Source organism: Juglans regia, chromosome 11 (assembly GCF_001411555.2).
Source record: "Juglans regia cultivar Chandler chromosome 11, Walnut 2.0, whole genome shotgun sequence".
In the NCBI taxonomy this organism is placed as follows: domain Eukaryota; kingdom Viridiplantae; phylum Streptophyta; class Magnoliopsida; order Fagales; family Juglandaceae; genus Juglans; species Juglans regia.
The window spans coordinates 13,101,822-13,118,735 of NC_049911.1; the positions used below are offsets into that span (position 1 = coordinate 13,101,822).

General features: G+C 34.0%; 1 protein-coding gene across 4 annotated transcripts; it reads right to left on the reverse strand.

The window, feature by feature from the left end:
- Positions 1–6,005: 6,005 nt before the first annotated feature.
- Positions 6,006–10,890, reverse strand: LOC108995222 (protein WVD2-like 1). 4 transcript variants are annotated; one of them, XM_018970739.2, is made up of 7 exons: positions 10,704–10,890; positions 8,905–9,391; positions 7,818–7,906; positions 7,635–7,728; positions 7,449–7,520; positions 7,116–7,226; positions 6,006–6,584 (listed from the first exon to the last, which is right to left on the reverse strand). In XM_018970739.2, exons 2-7 carry the CDS (start codon positions 9,385–9,387, stop codon positions 6,225–6,227), a joined length of 1,209 nt encoding a protein of 402 aa, XP_018826284.1. In that variant the 5' UTR covers positions 9,388–9,391; positions 10,704–10,890; the 3' UTR covers positions 6,006–6,224. The 4 variants fall into 4 exon arrangements, with proteins under 4 accessions (XP_018826284.1, XP_018826283.1, XP_035538955.1 ...); XM_018970738.2 differs by having other exon boundaries at positions 10,741–10,876; XM_035683062.1 differs by lacking the exon at positions 10,704–10,890 and adding an exon at positions 9,924–10,327 and having other exon boundaries at positions 8,905–9,409.
- Positions 10,891–16,914: the final 6,024 nt, after the last annotated feature.

A 16,914-nucleotide genomic window follows, 5' to 3' on the forward strand; every position in this document is an offset into this window, starting at 1 on the left:
ACCTGAAAGTTAACAAGTTAGAAGCTATCATGCAAAAGATTAGATTCGATGGCTGTTTTGGTGTGGATCCTGTGGGGAGGAGTGGGCGTCTGGTTGTTTTGTTGAAGGGTGTAACAGATTTTGAACTTCTCAACTACTCACATAGACATTGGTGGGTGGCTATATGATGAGAATGTCAAATGTAGATGGAAGCTGATAGGATTTTATGGTTACTCAGAAGTGGGACCTATTGACTAGAATTAATGAAGGGCCTGAACCATGGTGCATTATTGGAGATTTTAATGAGATTCTAGTACCAAGAGAAAAATGGGGTGGAAGGGCTAGACCAGAAACTCAAATGGCTTCATTTAGAAAGGCAGTTGATGATAATGACCTAAGTGACTTGGGTTTTAAGGGGGACAGCTTTACTTGGAGCAATAATCAGGAAGAGGGTAGTTACACAAAGGAAAGATTGGATCGAGCCCTTGCCAATAAAAGGTGGCAAGGTCTGTATCAATCTGTTACTGTGGAAGGGCAGATGGCTAGGTGTTCTGATCATAAACCTTTGATCATGACACTTAGAACAGCCTTAAGTGGAACTCAGTCCTGGAAGAAGGTGTTTAGATTTGAGGCTTGGTGGTGCAAGGAGGAGCAGTGTAAAGAAGTTATAGCTACTAGTTGGGGGAGTGGGATAGCATGTGTCAACTTAGTGGAAGGATCAATCCAAGCATCTCTGAAAAAGTGTGGTAACTCTTTGCAGCAATGGAGTAAACAGCAAACCATGCAGTAGAATAAGGAGATTAGAGAAAAATCTGCTATGCTTAAGCGATTACAAGATGAAGGTTGTGGATCCAATAGTGACAGAATTAAAGTTCAACAAAAGGAAGTGGGGGTATTATTGGAGGAGGACGATTTAAAATGGAGGCAACGGGCTAAGAGAAGTTGGTATGCTTGTGGTGATAGGAATACTCGCTTCTTTCATGCTTGTGCTACCCAAAGACAAGAAGAATAGGATTGTGGAGATCATGGATGGCCAATCTGTGTTGAGAATAGAACAGTGTGGTATTCAGGAGGCTTTTATGCTGCATTTCCAAGAGGTTTATACATCTGCTAAACTAACTGAGGTTGCTATCAACAAAGGGGTGGAGAGATTGGAACAGAAGATTACCTATGAGATGAACAATTTTCTTTTGCAGGAATTTTCTAGACAGGAATTGGAGCATGCTTTGAAACAAATGGCCCCTTTAAAATCTCCTGGACCTGATGGGTTTGGGGCTTGCTTCTATCAAGGGTACTAGAGCTTAATTGGTGATAAGGTATATGCTGCAGCCTTGACTTTTCTAAATGGAGGACAAATGGATCTATTGTAACTTCACTTTTATAGCTTTGATTCAAAACGTTAAGAATCTAGTTTCTGTTGGAGAGTTCAGACCAATAAGTTTATGTAATGTATTTTACAAACTTATTGCAAAAACACTTGCTAACAAATTAAAGATCGTCTTGCCTGATGTCATTTCTAATAGTCAAAGTGCTTTCATTGCTGGAAGGTTGATTATCGATAATGTTATTATTGCTTATGAGGCCTTACACTCTATGAAACATAAACAAAAAGGAAAGAATGGAAATATGGTTGTGAAGTTGGATATGTCTAAAGCGTATGATAGGGTGGAATGGGGGTTTTTAAGGGCTGTTATGCAGAAACTTGGATTCCATGCTCGATGGGTTGAGTTGATTATGCCGTGTGTGTGTTCAGTTCAATATGTTATTTTGGTAAATGGTCAACCAGGAACCAAAATTATTCCAACTCAAGGACTTAGGCAAGGAGACCCATTGTCTCTTTACCTATTCCTTTTGCGTGCAGAGGGTCTGAGTTCTTTAATTAAGCATGCTGAAATGTCTGGTTTGGTAAAGGGTGTGCAAGTAGCAAGGGGTGGCACAACTATTAGTCATTTAATGTTTGTTGATGATTGCATTCTTTTTTGTAAATCAAAAGTAGATGAGTGGAGACAGCTAGAGAGCATTTTGGCTTCTTATGAAGTTGCTTATGGGCAAAAGTTGAACAAACAGAAAACCTCAATTTTTTTCAGTTCAAATACCCCTCAGCAAACAAGAATCAGTTTAGGTGAAGTGATAGGTGTGAGGAGTTGTGGTGATTTTGAGAAATACTTGGGCCTGCCCATGCTGTGGGTAGATCTAAATATAAATATTTTCGGGAAATTAGAGAAAGAGTTTGGGCAAGAATTAGCATCTGGAAGAATAATTTCTTAACACAAGCTGGGAAAGAAGTTTTGATAAAAGCAGTTCTACAAGCTCTTCCAACCTATGCTATGGGTGTTTTTAAGTTGCCTAAGCTGTTATGCATAGAAATCTCTTCCTTAATAGCCAAATTTTGGTGGGTCATATGAAGAATGATAATAAGATCCATTGGAGGAAATGGAGTGGTATGAGCAGATCAAAACATGAAGGGGGGATGGGATTTAGGGATATGGATTGTTTCAACAAGGCAATGCTTCCTAACAGGTCTGGAGACTACTAGTTAAGCCTGAATCTTTTGCTGCTTCTATTATGAAACAGAAATATTATAGAAACTACTCTATTCTGGATGCCAAGCTTGGTAGCGGACCTTCATTTATATGGAGGAGTTTATGGGAAACTAGAGAAGTGGTTAGAGAAGGGATGAGATGGCAAGTTGGAAATAGAGAGAAGATAAAGATATGGGTTGATAAATGGATGCCAACTCCTACATCATACATACTTCAATCTCCTGTTTCATCTCTGGGCAGGGAAGCAACTGTGGCTAAGCTAATAGATGAGGATACTGGCTGCTAGTGGTATGATTTGGTTCGAGAGACTTTTAACAGTGAAGAAGCTGCAACTGTTTGTACTGTTCCTGTAAGTAGAATGAGTTTGGAGGATAAAATTTATTAGGGTCCTACTAAGAATGGACTTTTTTCTGTTAAAAGTGCGTATTATATTGCAATGGAGATTAAAAGGCAGCAAGGAGGGGAGCAATCTGTTAGGAATGGGGTAAACCTGGTGTGGAAGCAAATGTGGGAGCTTAATATACCTAATTATATTAAGGTATTTTTGTGGAGAGCTCTAAACAATTGTCTACCTACTAAAGATAATTTGCATAGACGGAAGATTATAGAGTCTGGTTTATGTCCCATATGTGAGCAGCTGGTGGAAACAAGTGGACATGTATTATGGAGCTGTGTGGCTACCTCTGATGTGTGGTCTGAGAACAAGAGTAAAGCTCAGAAAATGATATGCAAAGAAGAAGATTTTCTTGAGACTTGGATTGAATTATCACAAAAGTTGCAGAAGCATGAACTTGAAAGCATGGCTTTTATTTTCAAAAAGGTATGGTAGAGAATGAACAATTGGATTTTTGAGAATTCTTTTTAGAGTCCATTTGAAGTCATCACTGCTGCTATGACAGATCGAGAGGAGTTTAATCTGGCTAAGGGTGCAAACCAAGTTGACTTTTTTGGTTCACCTCTTGTGAAGTGAAATGGTATTTGGCAAGCACCAAGACAGCTCTCTTACAAGGTGAATTGGGATGCGGGGCTTGATGAATCTTCTCTCAAAATGGGGGCTGGGATTATAATCAAGGATGGTGTAGGAGATGTTATAGCTGCTCTGTGCATGCCTGGGAGATTTGTTAAGGATGCTGAGGTGGCTGAAGCATATGCTCTTTGGAGAGCTATTACTTTCTGTGAGGAGATTGGAATTGAGGCTGCTATTTTGGAAGGGGATGCTATGACAGTCATCAAGGGAGTCCAAGCCAATGAAGAGAATTATGCATGGTATGGTCAAGTAAGTGAGGACATTAAGCTGAAGTGTCGATATGGTCAGAAATGGCTATTGCAATACACCCCTAGAGAATGTAATGTGGTAGCTCATAAACTAGCTAAATTTGCTTTGCAATGTGAGGAGGTGGTCTGGTTAGAGGATTGTCTTAATTGGATTAAGCCGTGTATCCAACTAGAAAAACTTTGTATCTCTTTTGATGTGGAATGAAGTATGGAATATGTTATTTTTCAAGAAAAAAAAAAAAAAAAGTGGTCCTCTCCCAATAAGGCTAGTTAGCATAAATATTATAAATTGGGGACAAAGCAAACAATAGCCTTCCTTTGAGTTGACTATTGTATGCATAGGTTAATCCCAAAATTATAAAATTTACACGTAACTACCTTATACCATCAATGATCGGACTAAATAACAACATTCTTTTGGGCTGATTATGATTCACGTAGATAGATATATATATATATATATATATATATATATATATATATATATGTGTGTGTGTGTGTGTTTGTGTGTGTAACTAAATGCAATTCATTAAATTTTTACATTTTCAGACCAAGAAGAAAATCTCCACGATGGAAGTCACTTATGCGACGTACTATTTTAATTTCTTTAAGCCACATGTAAGAATTGTCACAGAAAAATTCAAAGAAAATAATTATGTATATAAATAAGAAAATATTAAATAACATATTTATGATAGAGATATTTAGAAAAAAAAAAAATTATTTTTTAAATTATTAAAATAATAAATAATATTATTTTATTCTATTGGCTCTGTGTCGGGATCTGGATTCAGGTCAAGTTGGGTGGCCTGGTCAAACGGGTCAAGGTCAACCTATTAAACAAGTCAAAGTTAATGGTCATATGGATCAGGTTCAACCCATGGTATGGGCCTTATGTTATGATCCTGCCCAATAGAGAAACCCAAATAGTTTAACGGTTAGACCCAATAACTAGGCATACCATTGCAAGCCCAATGTTTATCAACCCAGTTCACTTTAAATCATATCAAAAGCTAGACCCAAAACTGGGACAACTAATGCAAAGCCCAAGCCTTACATAAAGGCTTAAATCAAATTCAATTAAAAGGAAACCCTACCCAAATTAAAAAAGACCCCGAAAATATTAAGTACAATATGGTTTGACGTAGGAGTGGCAATATATGGTACGATCCGTGAATTCAATACAAACATAATACGAAATTAACAAATTTGGATTTAATGTTAACGGGTTTGGGTCAAAACAGGTTGATCCGTTAAGACACGATTTATAAACGGGTCAACTCGCTTAGATTTTATTTCAAAATTAAAATTTTATTATTGTTGAGTTGTAATATTGGTATTTTTCGGTATACTTATGCTTTTATTGTTGGGATTGTAATTCTGGATCTATGCTCATACTTGTTATTGTAAGTTTTGTAATATTAATATATTGATATTTTTTGTTAGTAATTTTTTATTTTAAAGATATTGTGTCTACAAATAAATATAGATTTTAAATTTTATATGAAATTTTGTTAATTAGGTCAAATGAGTTATGCGTGTTAATTCAACCCATTTACATGAAACAAGTTTAAAATAAATCGTCTCGTGTTAATCTATTTCTAATTAATTATTAAACAGGTCAAAACGAGTAACACGACATAACCAATTTTCTAAAGGAGTTGGGTTAGAGTTTGAAAGTTTGACACATTTAGCTTAATAAGTTAGGTTCTAGTTAACTTATATAGTCAAATGTTCATGATTTGACACGATACAAATACGATCCGAAAACACGAATTGCCACCCATAGTTTAATGTAGCAAAATATAAGCCACCGCCACTATTCCAGCCAACGAGACATTGTTTCCAGTGGGTCTCGACGATGGGATTTAAATGAGGACATTATTGGCTCTTGTCGGTGCCTCGGCAGCCATTTTTTTAATAAAAAAAATAAAAAATTGGATTTAACCACAGCTTTTAGAAAATACCAATGAACTGTACACCGGTGACCACCACAATAGACCAAAAAAAAAAATCGGTCACCAAAATACTCAAGAATCGAATCATAAAATAATTTGAATGGTGGAAAATAACATAAATACGAAATGATATTTTACAAATAATAGAAACCGTATTTCATTCCTTATTAACAACTACTACTAGTAAGAATATCTAATTTTGTTATTAATAATTATTTAAAATAAATCTAAGATAACTACTCAGAGAATATTGGATGACTCTTCAATATATAACAAGACATGTACCAATAAAGTTAACAAAGCATATACAATTTCACATGAATGCAATCCATTTAAACACAAGTCATTCCTCATGATGGAAAGAAAACAGGCAGTTTCTCTTCAGTACAACCATAACCTAACATAGAAAAATTAAGAATTTCTCCCCCCGCTTAGAAATTAGACAAAAAGGAAGGACTCAAAGTACATATTAACAAACGGCAATGTCTGCATTCGTCTGCTCCTTGATTTTAGGAAGAACTGTTTTTGTTGTCTCCTTTTCCTGCCCAGGACGGTGTTTGGCTTTGCAAGAAATTCCATTTGTATTAGTTCCATTGATCTGACCATCACTTAGGGAAGTGTTCAGGGTAGCAAGCTCCTCATGACCACCAAGGCTATGGCGGGATTTACCTTTGGGAGTACTCTGTGTAGCAGGCTGCTCATTTTGACTACCAAGGCTGTGGCGGTGTGCTCGGCTGCAAATTCCTCCCTTTTCATCTGTTGAGTTTGTTGCATCACCATAGCTCCTTCTCCGTGTTAGTTTCGGTGATTTAGGCCGTGTCAATGGTAACTGGCATTTAATAAAGAAGGAGGGTAAAGATTGTATATTTCCAAACAAAAGGAGCACGTAAAAAGTCAGTCAGAGTTTGTTTCCAGAAATATTTACAACATGGAAGCACTAAATAGTAAGTATCACGAATTTTATAAGGCAATAGGATTAGAAGATTTCGGCAGCAGGTCTACATTTTGTTTTTCAGTAAGTAATTTATAAAGTAGAAATATGGAAGTTATCCAGAAAGTGCCAAAAGCCAAAAAATGTCTATAAATCACAAAATATAAGTCGGGTCGCATCAAAGAATATCGATCACTCTACTAAATCTGGAGAAAATCACCTCAAATAGCATATTTAAATCCTAGTCTCTGAACATAAAGCAAAACGCATCCTGATTCAGTTCAGCAGGTCCCATGATTTCCAGTCTTGGTAATCTACTATTCCGTTAAAAATTGTGCAAATTCAGAAAATTTCTGCTAGTTTTATACACATTGTGGACCTTAAAGGTCTTGTGAATAACTGGGGAAAGATATAAGAAAAAAAAGGTACCTTCTTGAGTTCAACCTTCCGTGGAGGGCCTTCATAGTAGAAACTAGGTACTGGTTTTGCCTTGATCACCAGGCCCTTTCTAAGTTGCTTGATGGCTGCTTCTTGCTCTTCCTAGAAATGTTACAATAGATTGTTCGAATAAAGGGTGATTATTTCTTGAAAACCTCTTCAAGCGTGTAACAAGAACAAGGAAAGAGCAGAACAAGATGCAGCTGTATATGCATGCAAAATGGCATATTAAAGATATAATAGAAAGAGATGTACCATTACATAAAAATAAATAAACGAAAATAAAAAAAAAAATAAAAGAAAAGGAAAAAGAAAGAGATGCACCATGGTCCTTGCCACATACGCACTTCTCTCTGCCTCCATAGCTTGGTGTTTCACCTCTAACTTTGAGTAAAACTAGGAAAAGGGGAAAATAACAAAGATAAATGACATATTGGATGTGATATAAATCACTGATTAAAAGCAGATCACACAGTGCACTACAGAATTACTAGTTCAATTAAAGTATACCTCCCTTCGTTTCTCTGCACGTTCAGCACTTCTAAATGATGGAGCTGCTCCAATAGTTACCCTAGATTTAATTGTTCGCACAGATGCAGCAGTACTATGCATGGCTAAGGATAATGCAATCCAAGACACGTATTAAGTTCAGAATTCAGTCAAATTTAAAATGTTAAAGCCATAAAAGGATACGAGGAAGCGACAGAACAACTATCTTCTTCATCATGATGCTTGCTGGTATCAGATTGCAAGGGCTTCCTTAGTGACAGAGGTGAGTTTGGCTGAAAATAAATGCAAGTTTTTCCACAATTAGTGCCATCTCTAACTCTACAACTGTAATGCTAACATTACCAAACAAAATCCATGATCTTTCAAGTCTCTAGCTGCGTATCCCACTACACAAACAGCTACTTCGACAAGATATACATATTGAGTATGAAATCAGATCCACAAGATAAGTGTTCTGCTGGGTTAAATTCAAATTAAACCAATCACGAGAAGTTTAAGGCTTCGTTTGGTTGATTAACTCATCTCAACTCATTTCAACTCATCATTACAACTTTTTCAAATTCTAACATAAAATATAATAAACAATTCAACTTTTTCAAATCCCAAAATAATAATAATATTAAAAAATAATATTCTAACAATATTTTATTATCTCAACTCAACTCAACTCAACTCAACATCCAAACACAACCTAAAACATGGAAATCAAACCTGACCAAGAGCCATAAATTATTTTTTCTCCTTTCAGTCCATGGTCATAAATCAGGTTAGAAACATCAACAATCGAGTCTCTAATTTGAGGGCCAATATAAAACCCATTTAAAACTTTTTGAAGAAAGTATTATAGAGTTCCAGATGTGAAAGACGAGGGTCAGGGTGAGTGGAAATAAAGATGCATTGAAATGGAAAGGAAAGAACATTTCACCTATTTTTGGATATAAACGATGTTGAATTTAATTTTGCAGGTAGAAGAGAACCAATATTACAGACTACAGATTAAAAGTTAAAACCAAAAGAAAAAACTAGAACCGAAAGTAGCAAACTGTAAATCTATATTTACAGGCTACCGCATGATGGAATAGACATAAGCTAATTCTAACGTGTCCATGTTTGAGTTTGCCAGACAACCTACCACCAGAAAAAATTTTCGGTTTAGGCCACATCAACGGATATGACTCTCATTAAACTCACTAAATCAGAATTTGTATCCCATCTCAAAGAAAGGGATAACTGCAAAAATAACACTAAGTTAGAATCTTTTTTTATTTACCTGTGAATTCTTTATAGTTTGAGGGAAATGAGCATTGTTAGCTTTTGGTGAATAGGTCACACCATTAACAGGATTTTCAGACCCAACAGTATGTGTGCATACACCACGCTTTTCAGTTGCCAGATAAAATGGCTGCGGAATAGTGTAGATACGCCCGTTCCCTACAGCAGCAGATCTTGATGCATGCGGGCTCAACTTCATATTGTCATTGGGTTTAGGAGCCCCAGGTCTATCAGATTTCCCCTCAAGCACACCGGGATCAAGATTTGTGCTTTTAACCCCTAAAACTTCTTGGTTGTCATGGTATTGGTCAGCAACTGAGTTTTCTTCAGTACATTCCTTCACCTCATAGTCCTTTGCTTCAACACTATCTTCTGAAGTTTCTGGAGCAAAAAGAACTTTATCATGAGAAACTCCATTTGAAGCCACCACGACGCCATTTGGCTTCTTTTCCTTGTGTAGATCTGTAACTTCCCTTCCCATTACACTGCATAAAAGGTTATAGCTGGGCATCACGATGCTTCAGGAAAGTGACAATATTACCGTCAAGAAAATCACAAACGCTCTTTTTATATGCTAAAGGAGAAAAAAGAAGACCCCACAAAATAATAGAGCAGCTCAGCTCATCTGTAGTTTCAATATATGTACAGAGCAATATCTCTCAATTAACAAAATAACAGCTGCCCAACATTTAGATTTGACAAGACACGCTAATAATTCTAGGAATCTTTCCCTTTCCTCATCAGAACATTCAATGACCAGCACTTTATTTAGATTGGTTTTTAAAGGGCTCACCAACTCTTGCAAACTAGATACACGCATCTAAGAACTCATAAGAACATATGAGACTACAGTTAGAACACGCAAAAGAAAATGAGATCTTATTATGAAACACACATGAAGCTAAAAGAAAAGGGCCATCAAAAGGAAAGAAACTCAAGTTATGAAAAGAAAAAATGCGCTGATATTAATTTGATACTGTAGTCTATAACAAATATGTAATTAGCATGCTTCCTTACATGGCTGTTAACTCCATACCATGCCGAGAAACCGCAAAAATTCAGAAGCACATAAAGGATTACTTCAATAGACAACTTAAGTTTTAGTTGTGTGTGTGGGTGTGTATATAAAGAATACTCGTCATTTTTTTCCTTTGCCGTTTAGATTTCCCTTTTCTTTTCAATTTGTCTCAACATTGAAAAGGGGAAAGAAAACACAGGTACTCCAAAGTACAATTGACAGGAAGAAACCGCCGTATCATCATCTGGAAGTTCCCAAGGAAATTTCCAAATAAGCAAACAAAATTGCATGTTTCCAATGAGAAAGATACAGAAAGATTACTAACATAAAAACATATATACTACAACCGTAATCTAATTGATAGGTATGAGGCGAAAAAGTAAGTAATTTTACAAAGCATTACAAAAAGTTTTCATTTCTCAGTTAACTAGAGTGACAAAAAGAGGCATCATTTTAAACATCAGCAGACTCAAATTAAAATATATATATAAAAAAAAAAAAAAACCCAAAAAAGAAAACTTTCATTTCTCATCTAAATATTGCAATCTGTGAAAAAACATTCACCTAGAAAAAATGAAATGAATTGAAAACGTTGAGAAAACAGGAAAAAGGGAACCCAATAGCTAATATGCATGTGAGAGAGAGAGAGAGAGAGAGAGAGAGAGAGAGAGAGAGGTCTCCTAGCTCAGCATCAAGCAGCTGAATTGAGAGCCACCGACTTGAGAAATCAAGAACACCCACATTGCACTTAAAAAAAAAAACAAATATTTGAAACGCACCTCAAATTAGCAGGAAATGTGAGAGAGATTTGCTTACACTTTGCAGTCCGATCTGACAAGATCTTCTTCAACAGCCTCTCACTCTCTCTCTTTCTCTCTCTCTTTCTCTCTCTCGCTCCCCGTGTCGTTGGGCTAGAGAAATAAACAAAGACGCGGAAAATGTTTTTCTATGATTTTTCTCTCCTATAGAGCGAAGCTTGCTCAAAATTGTTTATATACATAATCAGTTTTATTGTTTTTTTTTTTTAACTTTTTTTCATTAGGATGAGATGGAAAACTTGACACCGTTAGGTAACTTCCAACAATAATGTTGGTAAAGAAGGCCAACGGCTCGACCTCCGTTAAAAAATAAGTGATAAGATTTGTTCTTGGCGGAAATGAAATATACTATTTACTTTTTTAACCATCATCTTCTGATGTACTGTAAGCCTACAATATCATGGTAATATAATATACATGTACATTTCTCTTTTCTTTAACCTTTTTATATTTTTCTATAGCACATATGTCTCACACGTGTCAATTACATTCATTTCACTCGTGACAATTAAATCCACGACTTCTATCTTTTTTTTATTTTTATAAAGAGGAGGATTTCTTTAAAAAAAAAATTAGAATATAAAAGGAGAACATACCAATTAAATATCTAAAAAATATTTTCAAAAGGGTATTTTGGTCTCTAAAATGTACTAGGGGCAGAGGATGATTTAGGTCTCTAACATACCTTACCCCCTCACGGGCAGAGGATGATTGACACCAGTGGTTGTTACCTCTAACAAGATGTCCGTAACGGGAAGATTTTATTTATTTATGTATATATGCAGTTATATGGTTCGGGCTGGGCGGTTTGAACGGCGTCTATTGACGGTGCTGTTTTAAAGACTTTTCCTTATACTCCAAAGCACCCTGCTTCAGCTACCGAGTATCCTTACCGAGAAGGTAAATTTTTTTTTTTCAAATATTTTTTTAAATCTTTTAAACATTTAAAAAAAAATTATTTTTAAACATTTGTCGGATATTTTTTAAAGAGTTTCGCAGTTCTTCATCCTAGGCACGACTTATTATATATTTTTTTTTATTAAATTAATTAATTTTTTTTATTCATCATCTCTATACCATATACTTACTAAAAAAAAAAATTAAAAAATATAATAAATCATATGTGGTATGTGGTGTAGAAATGATGAGTAAAATTTTTCTTTTTCAAATGATTGCCTAGTTCTACCAATAAGTACTCTATTTTTAAGTTAGTGTGTAAATTATGGCATAACTTGATTTAAAAAAGAAGTTATAAAATTTAAATCTTACAAATCAAATCTTATTATTTAAGTAATTTAGATGGTATACTTACACTGGTTTGAAAATAGTATAACTCTACAATATTGCACCAAATGTTTTTGCATTGATTTATTAAAAAAAAAAAAGGTACTTTTAGTTGCAAGTAAGCTCCGTCTCTATTATTGAGATAGTAAAATTTAATTTGTAAAAAATGTAAAACTAACTTTTTATTAGAAAATTAAAATTATTTTTTCAATCGTAGAGAGTAAAATATAATATTGTTTGTAATATTCGGTTACATGAAAGGATTGCTACATATTATTAATATGCATTAAAAATATCCTTGATACCACCACTATTGGAAATGAAAAATAAGTCCAAGTGATTTTGCATGAAGCATATCCTTAGTAGAGGATATGATTATTTATGATGATAATTACATATCATGAAACTAATCATTTCACGTACCGAATCGTGGAAGATGCTAAATATAATAATTACTATCATATTCATTTAGGAAACAAGCTTATAGAAATTCTATCTATGAAAGCATAGCTTTAAAAAAAGTGACGGACATGACTTAAAGAGAATGTACAGTGAATAAATAAATCGCACCACATATTTGTTTTTCAGTCCTGATGAAAGAGTGTAAATGTGAAATTTATAATTACAATCTTGTACGAACTCATGATGCTCCTGACACAAAAAAGTCAACGTGACCTTGTGCACCACATGCATGCATGCACTCTCCCTATCAGAAGATAATTCCAGCGTCAAGGAGACTTCGTGACCATTAGTTTGTGAATTCGGTTCGGTCCGGTCCGATCCGATCCAATCGATTTTGAGATGATTTTATAGATTGAATTGGATCAATTTGGTCTATACTTTTTCCACCCAGAACCGGATTGAAATATACAAGACTCATTTCGGTCCGGTCTCATTCGGGACGGGACGGGATGGTCATTCTTTATAAATATATCCAAGATCTTGTCCACATGTAATGTTAGGGTTGCTACCCGCATGTTGCGGGGTAGGGGGACCCTTTCTCGCACCCCACCCCGCACCATACGGGGGGTGGGATTTTTTCCTCTGCCCCGATACCGCCTGGGGAGGGGGGGGTAACTCCATTTGCCTTGCCCCCCACCTAGGCCAACACATCGGGTCTAAAAAAGATTTTTTTAATCTAAAAAAAATATTTTTTGGACCTAAATTATAATATAATTAAAATTTATAAATACAAAAAACCTTATATTCGTTAGAGTTAAATTTTAGATTGTCTTGGCCTCTTAGACCAACCTTTATATAGGAGATCATTGCTTAAGTATGATTATTGTATTACTTTAGCTTCCTATATAAAAGTTTACCTAGGAGGCTAAGACAATCTAACAACTTGAATACAATTTCAAATTTTAATAAATTGGATATATTTATATACAATATATTTATTTATATATATATACAAAAAAAATATTTTTTTATATATATGGAGCAAAGCAGGGGCAGGGCGGGACCCCGCTGGGGTCATCCCACCCCTCACCCCCGCTAAGCCTTCTCCATGCGGGGCAGACGGGGGCAAGGTAGCAGGGTACGGGGCACTGTTGCCCACCCCTAGACAATGTGAGATTATTCTTTAACACCCTCCCTCACTTATAAGTTAGTATTTTTCTTGTCTTTGTGACAGGGTAAGTAGTGTGGGTCCTCATTTATGGGCCTAACTCATCTCATAAAACTGGTTCTATAAGAGATAATTGTTCATTCTTTATAAATATTCCCACGACTTTATTCACAAATAATGTGAGATTATTCTTCAACAAATCGAAATATATTTAAAAAAATAAATATATATATTTTTTTACATGTATTTTTTAACACATTTAAATATATTTAAAAAAATAAAAAAATCATAATATTATTAAAAAATATTTACTTAATTATTAAGTAAAAAATAATAAAAAAATAAAAAACTCATAGCAATAAAAATTAACAATAAGAGTAGTATTTTTCAATAATGTTAGGTTCCAAGTCCACTTTTGCCTATGCTTTACACGTATAAAGAAGATCCAAAGCGGACAGCCTTTCGAGCCAATTTTTTTAAGGATTCCGAGCTGGCGGAAGTTGGTGGGAAAATTTTTCAAATACTCTTTTTAACTTGTTTTGTCGCGTCTTTCAAAGATACCCATGCCCTCTTCCCACCTTCCAAGACCCCGGAAGCTTTAGAAGTCAAAAGCTTCTACCCTTTACTTTAGAAATATTTTCCCTCCGGTTCACCCGTATTACTCTATGGGATTTGCATCACTTGTCCCATAATTTTATATATATATATAAAAAAATTATTTTCATAAATTACTATTCATTATCTCATATTCCATACGTTTTATAAAAAATATCTCACATCCCATGAATAGACCGGAAACAAGAATCTTTTGTTGGGTGGCCCGCTAATGTAAATAAATATGTAGATTTATATGATTTTTTTTATACGAGCATTCGTGCATTACTAAAGATCTATTAAAAAATCTCAAGCAAAAAAATCATTATCAAACTCATTTGAAAATGATCAAATTTATAAAAAAAATCAACAATGTTTAACAAATCCATCATAATGCACAAGTGATCAAGATAAAAATTAAGATTACAAAAAATTCATCCTATCTTATCTCATCTCAACATTTAAATATTATTCAAGCACAAACAATTTTTAATTTTAGATTTTTAACTTTTTTACCTACTCATTACTTAATTATTAAAAATTTATCAAACATCCAAACAAAATATAAAAAATGATTCAATATTTTCAAATTTCAAAACAAAAATAATGTTAACAAATTTTATTATAATAATATTTTTATTCTACTTTTTCTTTCTCATTTTTGAAAATCCTATAAAATATCTTAACTCAGATTATTTTATTACTATTTATAAATTATCTCTTTATTATTTACATATTTATCATCTCATATCATCTGTTTAACCAATCGAGACCAATCTCATAAAACCTATATATAGATTGGAATAGACACATTAGCCACTAGAGATTTGTTACCTTACTCTATTTATTAATTTAATGGTGGTATAGATGTAATTACCAGAACTAGTCAAACTATGCTAGCAAGACTTGAAACGAAAATTGTAAAATAAATTGGAGAATCTACTTACATGGTAACGAAAGAAAAAGAATAAAAAGAGTTGTAAAAACTAAAAGAGACCAATTATTAAATAAGAATAATCTTATTTTGTGGCACCTTAACAAAAATTATTAGAATATGTGTCCATGCTTACGAAGAGTGTAAATACTAAAAAGAATGGTGACTCCCGCTGTAACATAGACTTGAAAGATTGAATACAAATCGTCCGATAAATCTATTTATTTTTATTTTTATTATTAACCTCCCAATACATGACTTTAAATAATAATAAGTCACAAATAAGATATAATAAATAATTTTTAATTATTTAATATCACATGAAAAGATAATGATATAAACGATGATGAATAGTAATACTTCGTATCGTTAGCCTTGGGCCAATATCACTATCACCTTCGGTCATCCTCACGGCAAAATGTGGTCCAAATAATATGCGATCCACTTTACTACTCGTCATCTTTTATATTATATTTATTTTTAATTTATTTTTATTTCTATTAAATTAATTGAATTCTTCTACTTATCATCTATATACCACATACTTGTTAAGGAGGAAGAAGAAGAAGAAAAAAAAAAAAGAAAAAAGAAAAAACATATATGATATCATGTTTTATATAATTAATGATTCCCTCCGTCTATTCTGCCTTGCCTAAAGAAAGAAAAAGTGGATCTCATATATATGAGACATAGATGGACCACATTCCCACCAAAGTGAACAAAAATAGAAAGAGGAATATCTGAATATGTTTTTTTTATTATTATTATTCCGATTCTTTTGTCTAAATGAGAAAGTTATATAACTCACCGACATTTTGACATGCCCAGCCCGTCTGCTTTCAAAATGAATGCTTTCTATTGTGATTATTTTGAAGTCTTCCCGATAGTTATTATTAAAAGAAGAAAAATGTTAACTGCAAAAACGAGTATACGAATTTTTAAATTTTTATAATTATAAGATTCTACTTTTAAATTTTTCTTAAATTGATATATGATTCTCAATATCAAACTCACAATTAAGTACCCAATCAACCTCCCTTTAGAAAACTAACAGAAAGCCATGTCAATTTTTTATTGATTGACACGTGGCATTAATATTTACGTCAGCCAATTAAAAGTTGACAAGTTTATTTTCTAACAAGAGATAAGCAAATAAATATCTCTAATTGTAAGCATCTTAAAGTTCAACACAGATGAGGTTCTATTTGGGAATCTTCAAAATGCTAGGGTAGGTTTAATTCTTAGAGATGTATCAGGAAAGAGTGGTGCTACTCTGTCGCCCCACTCTTACTGCTAGGCGTACTGTCTAGTGGTTTTTTTTTCACATTTTTTTAATACATTTAAATAATTTTTAAAAATAAAAAAATACACCAACATACTTAAAACCACTCCCTAATCACTAAGTAAAAAAATAAAATAATTTGTCAAGCGGTCAAATGGAGCGGTACAAATGAAAGGGCAAAGTAGTGTTTCTCTTGAATTATTGACAGTTTTCAAGGGTCTTCAATTGTGTTATACTATGGGTATCTCGAATATTCTAATTGAAAGCGATAGTTTGCTGCTAGTGCAATCCTTACAGTAAAATGATATAGGAGACTCCGTCCAGATTCTGTTTGCAGAAGTATAGAGGTTGAAATGTTGTTTTGGAAGTTATTCTTTTAATCATGTGTTTAGGAAGAGGAATGCCGCTCATTAGCTTGCTAGGAATACTTGGAGGGTTGATAGTATTGAGATGTGGTGAGATTGTATTCTAAACTTTTTTTCTCAAGCCATTTAACTTGATAAATGAT

Bases quoted from the DNA above. Each gene is read 5' to 3' on its own strand.
- LOC108995222 (XM_035683062.1), bottom strand. The intron at 7,729-7,817 runs GTATCCTTTTAT...AGCCATGCATAG, and splicing joins AGTTGTTCTGTCGCTTCCTC to TACTGCTGCATCTGTGCGAA. The intron at 7,521-7,634 runs GTATACTTTAAT...CCCTTTTCCTAG, and splicing joins GTGCAGAGAAACGAAGGGAG to TTTTACTCAAAGTTAGAGGT.